Source organism: Symphalangus syndactylus, chromosome 8, assembly GCF_028878055.3.
Source record: "Symphalangus syndactylus isolate Jambi chromosome 8, NHGRI_mSymSyn1-v2.1_pri, whole genome shotgun sequence".
Classification (NCBI taxonomy): Eukaryota; Metazoa; Chordata; class Mammalia; order Primates; family Hylobatidae; genus Symphalangus; species Symphalangus syndactylus.
In genome coordinates this window covers 39,553,773-39,571,053 of record NC_072430.2, presented here as the reverse complement: position 1 = coordinate 39,571,053, position 17,281 = coordinate 39,553,773, and the positions used below count along the sequence as shown (strand labels likewise).

The following is a 17,281-nucleotide window of genomic DNA, read 5'->3' as shown; positions in this document are numbered from 1 at the left end:
CTCTGCCTCACTCACTCTGCCCTCGCCATGCCAGCCTTCTTACTGGATTTGAACCCACAGAGCTCCACACCGGAACTACAGTACATGCACCTCCCCCTGCCTGAATGCTCTTCCCTCAGATCTCTGCAGGGCCTGATCCTTTGTCTCACTCAGGTCTCCGCTCAAAGCTTCCCTCTCAGAAGTTCTTTCCTGACTACCCTGTCTAAAATAGTACTGATCTTCATTATTCCATCCCTTACCCTGCTTTATTTTCTACATTGCACTTGTGGCTTAGGCCATCACAGACAGACTTATTCATTTATTTGTTTATTTACTGTCTGCCCCACGATGGGGTAAGCTCAATGAGACCAGAGTGACTCATCAGTGTATCCTCTGAGACTAAGAAAAGTGGCCGGGAGCAGGGTGGGTGCTTGAGAAATAACTATTGAATGAAAAGTGCATAAATGACTAAATGAATGAATAACTGAAGATGGAAATTCAAGATACAAGGAAAAAGCCACCAGTCCTCTATAGGGAAAGCCAATAATCTTGCAATCTATCTGTCAAAACAAAGCAACATATCTGTCAAACCCCTAAAGTACCCCATTTAAATTGGTCTAGACTTCTTTAAATGTTAAGTTCCACAAGGTCATGAATTCACTTTCATAGGAACAAAGCTAGCAACAGGATCAACTTCTACGATGAACTCTCATTTATCCATGTGAAGATTATTATCCAAGTTCCCATTTTGCTATCTCTTGCCACCCAGCTACTTCTGCATTTACCTTTATATTCAGTTGAAATTAGTTTAGGAATGCAAACTAATCTTAACTTAAGAGAAGCAAAATTAGAATTATAAGCTTCCTTCAAAAACACACATACTCACATACAAATCTATCTTATTACCCATTCCAAACTCAACTGTGAATAACTTGGAGGTAAATCTATTCCTTGGAATTACTCATGCCGATTCTCCCCTCCAATAATATAAAGGCTTGTTATATATAACTATTGATATACATTAAGTATTACTAGTGAATGAGATTTGTAGTACATTTTACCCAATCCTAAAATTAATTGAACTGGACCCACAGATAGGGCCCTTGAACATACTGATTTTCAGCTACATTCACAGGGTGGCCCCGCATTTCCCAAAAGCCATGGTATGGCTAAGACAACTTACCAAAGGTGAGGAGGGCAGCAGTGAGCAGTGCTGCCGAGAGGGACTTGGACAGATCCAGTACAGTGAGGTAGGCAAAGGGGACCAGCCAGGAGCCGAGAAATGCACAGAACTGTAGGAGGAAGAGAGAAGCTGTCAAATAACAAGCTGAGCTGGGTCAGGGACCTACTGGACTCAGTACAACCTAACATTTAAGACAGGGGACCTGATGAAGGCATGACTTTGGTAACCTAAAGTCACCTAGGATATCTATAACTAAGAAAAGAGTATTGTAATAGTGAAGAGCCAAATCAAGCAATATACATGTTCCCATTGTGCACTGACATGAAATCAGCAAAGTTCAGCCAGGAAGGTGTGGGTAGGAGAGAGGGAGAAAAGCAACCAAGTAGCTACACACCAGGAAAAGAGAGAAGGGAAGAAAATGAGTGTTATTAACACACAGATAGTAATTGATAGCCATTAGCTTCTATTACACAACTGTAGGTACAAGTTGAGAAAGACCCCTCCGAAGGTATTTCAGAGAATTTTAAGGAACCCCTAGTTCTTTTCTTCATTTACACCAGAAACCAGTCTTTAATCTACACAATGTACATATTTTGATTTTGAAAACAGGAATTGCTTGATACTTCAGTACCTGGATGCCTGTTTTATTTTTTGTTTTTTTAAGCTGCCGGCCCTCTTCCATCCCCTACCTGTCCATCAAAATAAACAGACAAGCCAGAAGAATGGGAAATTCTCACGTTTGGTTGTCACATCCAATTATGTATGGTATGTGGTGTTCAAAAGTTATTAGGAAGACACAGAATCACTTAAAAACATGAACTGGAGGGTAGGATATACTCCTTGTTTAATATACCATGATATGGCCATGCAAATCATCTAATGATGAGGCCAAATAAGCACACAGCCATTTATTTAAAATGCTGTGAAATCCTCAAGGAAAGGGGCTTGTAAATGCAAACTTGTCTGAGAGGTCCACACTGGAGGTCAGCTTCTGCTGGCTTCATTCAGCCACATGTTCGGGATTCCCAAAGAGTTGGGTGTTAAGGCCCTGCCATGTTCCATCAAGGCTGGTGCTGTGAATCAGGACACAGAGGGACTGCAGCAGACATTCAGCCTCCCTTCACATAAGGCTAGAAAACTCTTTCTGTGTGCCTGAAACCTTCATGGGGAAAGACACAGGAACATGGTGACAGGGTGTGGGGATGCCAAAATCTTCAGAAAAGGCTCTGAGATGTAGGCAACACTCCAGCAGCTGTGGCTGTGAGGGGAGGAGCAGGCAACGTGCCAGTGCCTGGAGGCATCGCTGGGGCTGCAGAAGACTCCTGACTGCCCGGGTTCCAGGCTGTTCTCCAACCTGAGGTCTGACAGTACACTGGGGCAGGGCAGCAGGTGACAGTGCGTGCTTGCTCCTATCTATGTCATCTCTGTATTATTTGCGGCCTCCTCTTCCCTTCTTCCTCACCTCAGTTTTGAGTATCTACACCACAGGGGAGGGTCTGATCATCCTCCCCTCTCCTCACCACCCAAAGTCCCTTTATTTACACCTGCCACCACGCCAGGGCTGCTAACTATAACATTTCTGATTTAGTGTGGCCCCAGGGTTCGGTAAGTCCATATCAAGTCAGGAAGCCTTACTCCTCTCATTCCCATGTAGCTGTGATGCTCATATTTATCCCCAGGCTTCTGGAACAAAAAGGTACCATCATATCCACTCAGGTAGCCAGCAAGACCTATCAGCATCTGAGGAGAGAAGAACAAACAAAAAGATGAGAAGCTTTTGGGAGAAGATTCCTCTGTCCTCTGAACTTCCCTCCAGCTGCACCCACAGACTTTGGGTTCCCTTGACAACTGTCCATAGAAAATGTTGCCAATGCGACATTTTCTCCTGCAGCTGCCACAGAGCAAAGAATCTTTTGTCTACAGAGCTCACTGCTTGAAACAAATCCTGTCTTGTATTATGGCCGAGATCTGGGAACAGCACAACCTAAACACTTAGGAAGGAAAAAGAGCCCCACAATTTGAAGGGTAGAGTCAGTAAGGGGCTCTCTGATTCTGCTTTCCTTCAGATGGTATAAAATAAAACACGGCAGCTCTTGGGTCATGGGCAGAGGCTGATTCCTGGGGAATTGGCCTTTTGAAAGGAAAGTGAGATTCCAAGTCACAGTGAGAGAGAAAAGGGACTAAGGAGCTACATACCAGGAATAGAGACAAGGGAAGAAAATCAGAAAGAGGAATGCAAAGACAGATGCTTTGCCCAGCCGGGAAGAGAAAAACTGCCAAAGGCCAGAGGCTGGTTTCTCCCATTCCTAATATTCCAAAGGAGGGCAACCTTGGTACCTCCCAAGACAGAACAAATCAACTAGAAACTGAGACTGTGAGTCATGAATCCTTCGAAATCTTTGACAAGATCAGCCATGTCTTTTGTATATTTCCTTGGCCATCGACTTATAAAATTATATTTTTCACACAAGCAATCAGAAGCAGCTGAAGTATAAAAATTGCTGGCAAATGCCAACCATCTGGGACAGCCCCAGGCTGCTCCAGCCTGACCCCTGGGCTCTGGCGGGCTGTGTTGGGGGAGGGAATACACTGGCTGTGTGGGGAAAGGCCCTCCTAGCCACACTTGTGGGACTTGGATTTAGACTACTAACCAACCCGCTTTTTTCTCTAAGTAGTTCTAAACAGAGCCACTCTCTACAGCTCCAGGTCAAGGTATAGAAGCCAAAGTCTGGCAGTAAAAGGCAACAAAGACTTGTTTTTAAAAAGGAAGGCAGGGACCCCAGGGTCCAGACAGGGTCATCCAAATAGCTAGATGAACTAAAGCTGCCAAGTGGCAATCAAATGGATCCCTCTTCCCACCTGGGATCTCGCAGGACAAGCTCACCTGAGGAGTGTCATACATTTCCAGACTGCTTGGCTGGTCTGGAGCGAAGAAATGTACAGATGCTTTGGATCTCAGTGCCGTGTATTCTAGCTCTCAGATCACGGACAATATTTAATATCTCTGAGCTATAGGTAATAAAAACTTCATCACAGGGGGCGTGAGGATTAGAGGTGCTATGAAGTAAACACCTAACACTATACCAAGCACTTAGCAGACACTCAAAATTCAGTTCTCTCTCAGTTCCTTTAAGGTTAAAAGTAGCCCCAAGTTAATTTCTTTTTCTATTTTTTATTTTTGAGATGGAGTCTCACTCTGTCACCCAGGCCGGAGTGCAGTGGCACAATCTCAGCTCACTGCAACCTCTGCCTCCCGGGTTCAAGCAACTCTCTTCCTCAGCCTCCCACATAGCTGAGATTACAAGCACCTGCCACCATGCCCGGCTAATTTTTGTATTTTTAGTAGAGGCGGGGGTTTCACCATCTTGGCCAGGCTGGTCTTGAACTCCTGACCTCATGATCCACCCGCCTCGGCCTCCCAAAGTGCTGGGATTATAGGCATGAGCCACCACGCCTGGCCCCAAGTTAATTTCTTAACTAAACAACTCTTTCAAATCAATAGAAAAAAATGAATTACTAGAAAAAAATGGCAAATTCATAGAAAACAAAATACAAATGCCTAACATATGAAAAAATGTTCAACCTAACTCATACAGTCATGCAAATGGAAACAGTGATATGTCATTTTTTACTTTCCAATTGATAAAGTTTTTTTTTGTTTTTTTTTTTTTTGAGACAAAGTCTCACTCGTCACCCAGGCTGGAGTGCAATGGTGCGATCCCAGCTCACTGCAACCTCCATCTCCCGGGTTCATGCGATTCTCCTGCCTCAGCCTCCCAAGTAGCTGGGATTACAGGCGCCTGCCACCACGCCCGGCTAATTTTTGTATTTTTAGTACAGACAGGGTTTCACCATGTTGGCCAGGCTGGTCTCGAACTCCTGACCTCAGGTGATCCGCCCGCCTTGGCCTCCCAAAGTGCTGGGATTACAGGCATAAGCCACTGCGCCCGGCCAACAAAGTTTTTAAAGTATGATCATGTCAGTGCTGGCAATGATGTGGGGAAGAAGGCACTGTCATATACCGTTGGTGGGAGTATACATGATTACAACATCTTTGCAGGAAAACTTAGCAATATCTAACTCAATTTTAAATGTGCATATTCTTCGATTTTTTAGCTTGGCTGTTAGGAATTTTTCATATATACCTGCACAACTATACAACGATATATGTACAAGGATGTTCACTGCAATATCTTTTGTAATGGCTAAAAACTGGAAATAACATACATGCCACCCACCAACTGAAGAGGGATAAATATTTACAGCACATCTACATAATAGAATGACACATGGCCATTAAACAGAATGAAGCGCATCTTCATGTGCTAATGTGGAAAGAAGATACATCATGTTTCAAACACAAGTTGCTGAACAACTGTAGTCTTATCCCGTTTGAGTTTTTAAAAAGAATTGTGTGTATATATAATGTGTTGTTCATATGTACATATATAAAAACATACACGCTTGTATTTGTATATAAGAATTCCTAGAGGAATATAAGAAACTATTGACAAAGATGACCGTGGTTACCTCTGCGGACTAGAAATGTGGTGGATGAGGCTTCTGACCTTGTACTTCCTTCTGTGCTGACCGCATTTTCTACTATATGCAGGCTTTTTTATGTTTTAAGTTCCTGTTTGACTGGAGCTGCCAGGCAGGTCTCGGCCTCAGTAGCAAAGGAGAAAACTTCCTGCTTGCCACTTGGAGGGGTTTTGATTCCTTGACTGGCTTGGCCTCAGAACCTGCAGAAGCTACTGCGCCCTCTCACAGGGTTTCCAGTTTGCTCATCACTCTCTTTCAACCAGACAGAACACAGAACCATCAGGAGATAAATTAGGGGTGCAGATGGGCCACACTCCCTGAGGACAGCCTTAGAAGCCTCACACTTCTCCCTTCACACGGGCAACCAGATGTGAGGAAGGCAAAGCCTTAGTATATTATTATTTTATTTATTTATTTATTTTTGAGATGGAGTCTTGCTCAGTCTCACCCAGGCTGGAGTGCAGCGGCACGATCTCAGCTCACTGCAACCTCCACCTCCCAGGTTCAAGCTATTCTCCTGCCTCAACCTCCCAAATAGCTGGGACTACAGATACGTGCCACCATGCCCAGCTAATTTTTGTATTTTTAGTAGAGATGGAGTTTCACCATGTTGGCCAGGCTGGTCTCGAACTCCTGACCTCAGGTGATTTGCCCACCTCAGCCTCCCAAAGTGCTGGGATTACAGGCATGAGCCACCACGCCTGGCCTAAGGCTTAGCTAAATTAAACAAATCAGCCAGTCCTGTGCACATGTCCACAGTGCGCTGAGAACCAGGAAAACTCCAAAAAAGAATGGGCAGTCCCCACAGAAAGACTGGGCTGGGTTTCCTATGAAAAATGTTCATCAGAAATCTGGTTCCCAGGCGAGCTCCATGCAAATACTCAACATGTTCTGTTGTTTAATTCCATGGTAGTAACAGATGTAGTCTGAGGAGTGAGCCAAGGCTAGCTTGCGAGGCACTGTGGTGTCATGATTAAGAGAGCAGGCTCTACGCCAGCCTGAACCTTGATTCTGCCACTTACTAGCTTGGTTCCCTATGGCGAACTACTTATCTTCCTTCAGTTCCCCATCTGTGTAATGGGGATGCAACAATACCTACTTTATAAGGTTGTTCTGAGGCTTACATGAGATAATGCCTCTAAGGTGACTAGAACAGAATAAATGTTTTTAATTGTTCTTGTTATTGTTGTTATAGCATAAAAGAGATAGGAAGAGGCATAATACGTTCTACACTTTTCTTGGGCTCAGAGCCAATTTTGAAATAGGCTACCTGTTTTATCTCCCTCCCCATCCCTCCACGCTGTAGGGCCCCCTGCTCTCATGCTTCCTTAAGCCCAACCATAGGTGATCTTTGTGATCTTTGATAAAAGATTACACTCCCTGCCTCCTCCTGCCTTCCCTGCTCCCGCCTTTATCCCCCAAGTACTACATGCTCCAAGATCCCTCCCCACTTAATCACAGGAAAATTCCTGTCCCCTTGGTGCCCCAGATCTCAGTCTCCAGTTAGGAAGAAAGCCTTGAGTGAAATCCAGGGCTAATCCGAGAGTCTTCTCAGAGGTTTTTGTTTTTAAAAGACTAAAATGGGCCAGGTACAGTGGCTCGCCTGTAATCCCAACACTTTGGGAGGCCAAGGCGGGTGGACCACCTGAGGTTGGGAGTTCAAGACCAGCCTGGCCAACATGGTGAAACCCCCTCTCTACTGAAAATACAAAAATTAGCTGGCGTGGTGGCGGGCGCCTGTAATCCCAGCTACTTGGGAGGCTGAAGCAAGAGAATCACTTAAACTTGGGAAGCAGAAGTTGCAGTGAGCCAAGATTGTGCCATTGCACTCCAGCCTGGGTAGCAAGAGTGAAACTCTGTCTCAAAAACAAACAAACAAAAAAAGAGTAAAGTGAATTCTAATTGGTGGAATTTCTAATGGTAAAACATGTGAGAGAAACAGATCAAACCATGTGTATGCTGGGCATGGGAAGGGAGAAAGAAGTCAGCCCCATGTGAATATCAGCCTCATAAGCTATTTCTGCTTCATGCAATGTATTCCTATTTCTTTTTTCTTTTTTAAAATTGAGACAAATTCACATAACATAACATCCACCATTTTAAAGTCTGCAATGGGTGGTTTTCAGTATATTCACAAGATTGTGCAATGATCACCACTACCTAATTCCATAACATGTCATCACGCCGTAAAGAATCCCCACACCCATTTGCAGTCACTGCCTAATCCTTCATCCCCCGAGATCCTGGCAACCACTAATCTACTTTGTGTCTCTGTGGATTTGTCAGTTCTAGATATTTCATATAAGTGGAATCACAGGGTATGTAACCTTTTGTGTCTGGCTTCTTCCATTTAGCATGTTTTCCAGGTTCATGTTGTAGCATGTATCAGAACCTCATCCCTTTTTATGGCCAAGTATTATTCCACCGTATGGCTGTGCCACACTTTGTTCATCCCTCCCTCAGCTGATGGGCCCTCTTTCCATTTCTGGGCCCAGAGGACCCTTAAAAAACACCAGAGATTTTCCATGAAAGTAGCTGGTCTGAAATGTTAGAAAATTCTTTCTACAAGTCCCAAATTCTTTCTACAAGCCCCAAATCCAAAATCAAGATGTGGCTCCAGCCCTTAGGAACAATCCTCCGGGACCAGAGAGCTGCTGTTCACCACACTGCTCACCTTTCCCAGGGGCGGGTGCACATCAAAGAAAAATGTACGGTTGATATAATAACTTCCCATTTTTCCAAAGTGAGTCTCATCCCAACTAAAGGAAACACAGAAAGAGAAAGAAGAATTTTAAAATTATCATAAAATCCAAATGGCCTTCATAAAGCATGGTTAAAATTAAAGGCTATGCATTTCAAACAATTAATGCAAAAGTTTGGATTTAAAAAAAAAAATCTTTTGACACAAGTGATTTTAGGAAGAAAGACATCAAGCTGCCCAGTGGTCTTCATTTAGATAGATGAGAAAGGCGAGCAAATATTCACCAGCCAGTTACCAATTGAGTTAAATATACATATACTTACTCTGTATCTTGAGTTTCTATTTATTTTAAAAGGACAAGATGTTTTCTCATAATATGGAAAGGTTTGTAGTAAGAGTTTTCTCCTGGCTGGGCGCAGTGGCTCACACCTCTAATCCCAGCACTTTGGGAGGCCGAGGCAGGCAGATCATAAGGTCAGGAGATGGAGACCATCCTGGCTAACATGGTGAAACCCTGTCTCTACTAAAAATACAAAAAATTAGCCGGGCGTGGTGGCAAGTGCCTGTAATTCCAGCTACTAGGGAGGCTGAGGCATGAACCCGGGAGGCAGAGCTTGCAGTGAGCAGAGATCGCGCCACTGCACTCCAGTCTAGGCGACAGAACGAGACTCCATCTCAAAAAAAAAAGAGTTTTCTTATCTCCAAGTAGCTAGTGTAAACAAAAATTTAAATTAAAAAAAGGTTCTTCCAAGTCTGCTAACTTCTGAGACAACATTTGCTATTAGAAGGTCCGTTACGACATTGTTGGGCTGCTGGTCAGAGTTGAGATTATAAACCATGATTGTCACAGGAGTCTCATTTTGCTCAGTCACCCTGTGACAAGTAAGCTGCTAACTGTGATCTGGCTGATCTTATGCTAACTAGTATATAAAAGTTGAAGGTTTTCTTACTAAATTAAGACCACATCTAAAACCTATCCTCATTGCTTAAGTTATTTTGCAAGTAAATAAGCGATTTGAATAAACAGGCTTTCAAACACAATGCAAAGTCCTCTTTTATACAACCACATACACCTTTCTACACCATACATGAGGGCTTTGGGAAGGCAGCCAAGTCATCCAGCAGAGGCTGGCCTTTTCTATTTGTTATTTTCTCCCTGTAGCTCAAAAGAAGGGTTACTTTCTAGTAGTCATGAATCCCCAGGTCATGAGCAGTCATTATTGACCTACTACATAAGGGGAAAACATGTTTTACCTAAGAATCTAGGGTTCTTTTTATATCTTACTTGGTGGGTCCAAGATAGGCAAAAGAATAGGTCTATTTCATCATCTGCTAAACACCTTGCTTGACAGGCGGTGAGGACATTGGCATGATGAGGTTGAAGAAAGAAATAACTTCAAAGCAGGGTAATGAAATTGATTTGCAGAAAGAGAGATCCAGTCCCAGCTCCACCACTAATTAATGGCACAACCTGGCAAAATCACTTATTCTCTCTACTCCTCTTATCTCATCTACAAAATGAAGACAATAATATTATCTGCCCTGCCCACCTCCCAGGGAGGCCTTAGGGCTCAACTCAGATAACACATGTGAAACAATTCTGTAGACTATAAAGTACCAGCCCTGCTGGGCCCTATTTAAACTGTCCTGACATTTCTGGTTAGTTTTTAAATCTGTTTGGGAACATACTAACAAAAGGATTCCAGTTTTGTTTTGTTTTGTTTTGTTTTGTGTTTGTTTTTTGAGACAGAGTTTCACTCTTGTTGCCCAAGATAGAGTACAGTGATGCAATCTTGGCTCACTGCACCTTTCACCTCCCGGGTTCAAGCGATTCTCCTGCCTCAGCCTTCCAAGTAGCTAGGACTACAGGCGGCCGCCATCACACCTGGCTAATTTTTGTATTTTTAGTAGAGATGGGGTTTCACCATGTTGGCCAGGCTGGTCTCGAACTCCAAACCTCAGGTGATCCACCTGCCTCAGCCCCGCAAAGTGCTGGGGATACAGGTGTGAACCACCGCACCCAGCCTGGGCTCCAGATTTTTACTTCAAAAGTTTCCCAAGTAAAACCAGTTGTAACATTCATATTCCCTCCCGGCTTTTATTGCTTGTGTTATGAGAGACAGTCCTCCGTGGCTCTCTTGTGCTCCTCCAGGCCTTGCAGGGTATGCCAAGAATGCTGTTTGCAGTAAACAACCTTGAGGGAAGAGTTAGTGTCTCACTCTGAGACAGAGGGCTGTCTTGTTTATTGCTTGCCATAAAACAGCAGATTCCCGCCAGGCGCAGTGGCTCACGCTTGTAATCCCAGCACTTTGGGAGGCCAAGGCGGGCGGATCACGAGGTCAGGAGATCGAGACCATCTTGGCTAACACGGTGAAACCCCGTCTCTACTAAAAATACAAAAAATTAGCCAGGCATGGTGGCAGGCGCCTGTAGTCCCAGCTACTCGGAGAGGCTGAGGCAGGAGAATGGCGTGAACCCGGGAGGCGGAGCTTGCAGTGAGCTGAGATTGTGCCACTGCACTCCAGCCTGGGCGACAGAGCAAGACTCCGTCTCAAAAAAAAAAAAAAAAAAAAAAACCAGCAGATTCCCTAAGCTTAATATCACCCAGCTGTGATGCAATCTACTGCATGTGCAAGCATTCATCCAGTCCCTCAGCACCACGTGGGACTTAGGGGCAAAGGAAACTGATGCCAACATGCTGAAGCGCATCCCACTTGCTGTGCCATGAGAAATAAAGTCCTCTGTCTCTGACCCAAGACTTTGTCTTCTGTCAGCATGCAAAAAACAGTGACAGGCTAACTTATTAGCTTCTAAGTAGGCTAAGATAAAATCCCAGCCCCTGACAGTATGGAGACAAGCATAGGATGAGGAGAGACATAGTCTTCGGTAAGAGAAAGAATGAGGGCCTCCATGGGCAGGCAATGGGGTAGTGAGAGTCCCCCACTGTCCCACTATTAGAGAGGCTGATGGAAAGAGGTAGGATTGAAACAAGCCATTGAATGTTACCCTGGTTACTGCCCTGTCCTCTGGGCAAAAGGAGGAAGAGGAGTGATCATGACAATAGCAGCGAGCCCAGCAGCCCCTGCCAAAAGGGAATATGGGACGTGGCTGCTCAATCAACAAGTCTCCAACGCTTCAACAAATGGTGCGGCAATAGGACCCTGCTACATAAGACAGAACTTTGAGTAAAATGAAAACAGTGAAAGATTCTTGGGGGAGCTGTGTACTCAAGCCAAAAGTAAATATAAATATGCCTTGCTTTCTGGCTCAGAGCCACTCTCTCCCTTTATGTCCCACCATCCCTCCCACTCTACCACAACCTCAGCTGCTTTAAAGACTGAGATGATTAAACTGGTAACGTTTGAGCCACTCTCCCTTGTAGGGAAGGGAAGTTAAAGTGACATTCCAGGCAGAGCTCTTTGGGCCTCTTCAATGTACTATTCCTGTGGCTTCCAGTGCTGAATGTATAGCTGATACTGATCCCATAAGTGTCGAAGAGGATTATCCTGTGCAAGGGCTGCTGTGTGTAGACAGGTGATCCTGTCCTCTCCTGGTGGTCCAGAAGAAAAAAATCTACATCCCTGGAAGGGAAAGGAAATAAATCACAGGCTTAAAAACTTCATGGCGGCTGGGTGCCATGCCTGTAATCCCAACCCTTTGGGAGGCCGAGGCGGGCGGATCACCTGAGGTCAGGAGTTTGAGACCAGGCTGGCCAACATGGTGAAACCCTGTCTCTACTAAAAATACAAAAAGTTAGCCAGGCGTGACAGGGGCGCCTGTAATCCCAGCTACTCGGGAGGCTAAGGCAGAGAATTGCTTGAACCCAGGAGGCAGAGGTTGCAGTGAGCTGAAACCGCACCACTGCACTCCAGTCTGGGCGACAGAGCGAGAGTCTCAAAAAAAAAAAAACAAAAAACAACTTTGTGGCTGCTAGAGTACTGACAGCCATGCACCAGAATCACAGTGCCACCTGCTGGACATAGGTACCAAGCACACCCTTTTTAAAAGTGCAGCTATTAACCTCTTACTTAACTACTCAACACTTTGAAATTGATTGCCAGACCCATAAAGGCCTCAGGACTCCCTGGCCTAGTATTCCCACTTTGGGGTGGGTCAGTGAGAATCTACTGATAACAAGGGAAGGGTTTACACAAGCCTCACTGATCTTATGGAAATAGTACATTCAAGAGTACAGCTGGTAATCCCAGCTATTCAGGAGGCTGAGGCAGGAGGATGGCTTGAGGTCAGGAATTCAAGACCAGCCTTGGCAGCATAGTGAGAACTCATCTCTTAAAAAATCTGTTTTAAATAGCTGGACGTGGTGGCACGTGCCTGTAGTGCCAGCTACTCAGGAGGCTGAGGCAGGAAGAGCCCAGGAGTTTGAGGCTGCAGTGAGGTATGATTGTCACTCCACTCTAGCCTGGGTGACAGAGTCAGACCTCATCTCTTAAAAAAAAAAAAAATAGTATAGCCAGCCTGGCCCTAGAGGCATCTTGGTTTTACGTGAAGAAGTGGCAGTTCCCACTCTGGGAGAAACAACCTTCTTGGCTACCTGAAGCCGAGCTGCTGTTCAGTAGGGCCCTTGATTCACAGGGGTTCCTGTAAATGCTTAGGCCTGGCTCACCAATGATTAGGCTGAGTTAAAAGCTGATGTTGCCCACCAGGCAGCAGCAGGCACTTAGCCCCAATGACAACTCTGGATGGCTGATGGCAGTAAGGATTGAAGCATTTGGTATGCCACTTGGAAGACTAAATACTGAGAGATGAAAGCTGAGAAGTGTGGAAACACATCATGGCTGCCTGCCAATAGGACAGACTGGATCACTCACGTAGGTGCCCACACTAAGGGCAGGTACTCTCATAAGACTGACTGGAATCAAACTCCTGATCCAGCCTGCACCACCAAGACTGCTGTCATAGCCACCCGGATTCATGCAACAGGTGTGGAAACATCTACCATCGTGGACTAGGCACAATGTAAGGGACTACGTGTTTCTGAGGCAGAAGCCCCCACTGCGTGCCAGGCTTGTGACTCCCGCCAAAAGTTGGCCTGCTTGTCTTGCAGTAAAGGAAGCCACGTTGCAAGGGGCACTGACCCCACCTGCTCCTGGGAGATTGACATTAGGACTTTGTTCCCTTCTCCAGGCTCTCATCAGTACCTTGCTACTGCTGATACTTTTTCAGTTTACAGTGCTGATGTTGCTTTTCCAGTCTAATCATCTGACTCTGTGTATACCACTGTGGCCCTTGAAACTAAACTCTGCCAGGTTTTCTGCTTTCCAAACCATCTACAGTCTGACACTGGCATTTCTTTTTGTCACAATGGCCACCCAACAGTGTCAACAGTCAATAGCCAAGGTATTCGATGGACCTCCCACACTCCCTACCATCCACAGGCATGATATTGTCAAGCACTGAACAGTTCCCTCAAAGATCAACTCAAAAAGACTTTTGATTCTATGTTTTTAACCTCCTCCTGGTCTGCAAACCTTACTGAAGCAGTTTGGTCACCTAAGGCAGCCATTCTCAGAAATGGGTCATCTCCTTTTGCCTACCAACTGGGTAATGATCAGGAAAAAGGGGTGGAAGGTTATATAAACCTATTTTGAAAATTTAAGATTCTCCCCTGACCATTTCTGGCCATGATTCATCTTTCTTTCCCCTTACAGAAAGCCCAGATCAGCTGGGAGGAGGAGGCTATCTATGTAATTCAGACTTAATTCTAGTTCAGTCACTAGATTGTCTTGTTGGAATGGCCTGGTGCCAGAACATAAAGTTAATGATCATTTGGTTGGGTATAGTGCTTTTAAAGTCCCCCTACAGTGGCCCACATGTGTCAAGGTAGAAGACATAATGGGCCTCTGTCAATTTTCTAACAATTGGATATTAAAATGCCTGCGTATTGATAGGGGATAAATGGAGAAAAGGTGAAGTTATAGGTACTAGGGTAGGACACACTCATTATGTAGCAATGGAAGGAAAGAAACAATCCTGGCATCTGGGGAGGGAACACCATAGGCCCCTGGAGATGTAAACAGAAGAGAAACAATGTTCTCTTTGTCCCCTATCCAGCACCAAAGACTGGCAAACATTCATATGGTCCACCTACGTCAAGTGGCAACTGTGGCTGGCAATCTGACCTGTGGCTGAGTTTGTCATCTCACTATGAAAACAGAAAAACTTTATCTAGTAGGTCAGTATAAAAAATAAAATAAAATAAAAACTCACATGGACATGGCTAGTCTTGAACTATTCCCTCATGCCTGATGACATCAACACCAACTCCCAAACACAGACCTCCCTCATAGGTGTGAAAACACACAGATCAGCACCACCTTCTATCAATGCGGCTGATACAAATCACATGCTTCTCCTGAGATCCTAGGGGCCTTACTTAGGTTATGCCTTGTCTAGTGATTGAGGCTGCAACTATTCAGTGACACTGCCCATGTGGTTTAAACCACTTTAATGGTAATCAAATTTGATGGTGATCCAAATAAAAATCTAACAAAAATCCTGGAGTGGCCTGCACTCCTCCAAGTAATGTTACTGTAAGGAAGAATGGGTCACAAAAGATCTTTCCATTAATCATGGTTTTTACTTTTTTTTTTTTTTTTTTTTTTTGAGATGGAGTCTTGCTTTGTCACCCAGGCTGGAATGCAATGGTGTGATCTTAGCTCACTGCAACCTCTGCCTCCCAGGTTCAAGTGATTCTCCCACCTCAGCCTCCCGAGTAGCTGGGATTACAGGCACCCACCATCATGCCCGGCTAAGTTTTGTATTGTCAGTTGAGACAGAGTTTCACCATGTTGGCCAGGTTGGTCTTGAACTCCTGACCTCAGGTGATCCGCCCGCCTCGGCCTCCCAAACTGCCGGGATTACAGGTGTGAGCCACTGCGCCCAGCCTGGTAGTTACTTTCTTAAAAATTTTTTTACAAGGGTAGTGGGCTATTGTAATTACTGGTAATGACACCAAAGATCAGAGATCAATCTGAACCCCTGTGCACAGGTCACAGTGGTTAATAGACTGGTCTTAGACTGCAGCACAGATGTCTGAAATAAGATTCCTCGGTGCCCCCAGGACTTATTCACAAGTGGCTGAATCCAGGACCCTGGAGGGCATGGTTGAGGTAAATACTGTAAGCTGGCCTTATTCTGCTGCTTAGAGTCCCATTGACAACGACCTTAATTAAATGCTGTAAGGGACAAACTGAAAAGATCTGAGTAGCCAGGGGAATTGCATATTCATGTGAAAATCTGCTAGAAGCCAAGACCATAGAATCGAGGAGTGAGAGAGGCTGTCAGATTGCTCGTGCCTCTACACATCATTCTGGGTATACCAAGAATGCAAGGCCCTGACTGCATCTCACCTGGGCCATTTCTCATGGTTGTGTTTGCAGCACGCAACCTTGAGAGAAGAGGCAGTGTCTCCCTCCAGGACAAAGAGGAGGTCTACATACTGCCTTCTATAAAACAGCAGATTTTCCAAGCTTGTTGTTCCTTCACTTGGATGCAACCCACTGCCTGTGCAGTCATCCATTTAAACCCATAGCGTCATCCTGTGGGACTTGGATGGCAAGGGAAACTGCTTCCAACATGCATCCTATTTCCTGTAACAAAGTCCTTTGTCTCTAACCCAGGAGTCTCATCTTCTGCCAGCAGTCACAACACAATAACAAGCTAATTTATTAAATTCTAAATAAAGCAACCCTGAAAGTCTGTTTTCTTGCCTGCTTTTTGCTTAAAGAATTCCATTTCAGACACCCAGTATCTGGATAGTACAAGCTAAAACCTTTAAGAAAATAAATCTCTTCTCACAAGAAGAGTTCTGTCTCATAAAATCCTTTTGGCACCATACCTGAACACCCAAACTGTCCTTGCCCTATAGGATAAAGGTACACAGTTAGGTATTTTCCCCTCTGTTGATGCCTGAAAATCCTGCAGATACAGGAACTCAGGCCTTAGAAAATTCTGTACCCTAAGAATTTGCAATTCTCTTTGGAAAGTTGAAAGCACCTTTAAAAGCCACAATTTGCAAGCCAGGTGATGCACTGTAGCATAACCTGGAAGACATGAGGGCTGCTTCCTCAGATCCTAAGAATCCCATTGTCCCACCACCAGAGCAAAACGATCCCACTCCCAGAGAATGCACCTCGCCAGAGGCCAACCCACCAGATACCTCAAGTTCCCCTCCACCACGGCCCCGCCCCTCCTCCTGTAGATCCCGCCCCCTCCGTACCCTCGGGCCAATCAGAGGGCGGCGTCCCCTCGCGGTTGCCATGGTGCCCGCCGAGTCCCTCCCATCCCTCACCAGATGTGCGGCGGCTCGTCCAGGCGGTGGAAGCGGGTGGCGAAGGACAGCAGCGTCACCAAGGCCAGCAGGGCCCACCGGCCGGCCGCCTCGAAGCGCCGCGAGCCCCGGGCAGGCCGTTTCGGGCTTCGCGCCACAGCCTCGGAGGCCACGTCCCGGCCTGCGGCCCTAGCAGCCTGGGGCCCACAGCGGCCCCTCCGGGGACGCAGCTCGGACTCTGCCAGGCCTCCGCCCGTGGCCGGCGGCATCCTCCCCCTCCTCCAGGTCGCCCTCCGGCCCGGAGGCACACTCTGTCTGACCAGCCGCCCCGCCAAGGAGTCACAGGAGGGCAGCTCGGGGTACCCCGGGAAATGCAACTCCCTCCACTGCAGCGGAGCGCGGAGCCCCGGGCTCGGGGCGGGGCGGGCAGCGTGGTCGCGGCCCAGGCCACTAGGAGGCGGCAGGAGGCGCAGAGCATGTCGGGACTAGGAGGGCCCGCCGGCCCGGGGCGGGGGGGTCGGGCTCAGGGAACTGCAACTCCCAGCAGCCCCCAGGTACGAGGCATGGCGGGAGAGCTGGGCGATCC

At 46.1% G+C, this 17,281-nt stretch overlaps 1 protein-coding gene across 3 annotated transcripts in view; it reads right to left on the bottom strand.

Annotated features, from left to right (window-relative positions):
* The window catches only part of POMT2 (protein O-mannosyltransferase 2), a 46,196-nt gene extending 28,937 nt beyond the window's left edge, over positions 1 to 17,259 (bottom strand). For all 3 annotated transcript variants that reach the window (XR_008659386.2, XM_055288615.2, XM_055288614.2), the window contains exons 1-4: positions 16,717 to 17,259; positions 8,379 to 8,463; positions 2,798 to 2,902; positions 1,163 to 1,271 (exon numbers count right to left, since the gene is read on the bottom strand). Coding sequence is in view for 2 of the 3 variants with exons in the window: in XM_055288615.2 (XP_055144590.1) it covers positions 1,163 to 1,271; positions 2,798 to 2,902; positions 8,379 to 8,463; positions 16,717 to 16,964 (547 nt within the window). In the remaining variant the exon portion in view is untranslated. The remainder of the gene's footprint in view (positions 1 to 1,162; positions 1,272 to 2,797; positions 2,903 to 8,378; positions 8,464 to 16,716) is intronic.
* Positions 17,260 to 17,281: the final 22 nt, after the last annotated feature.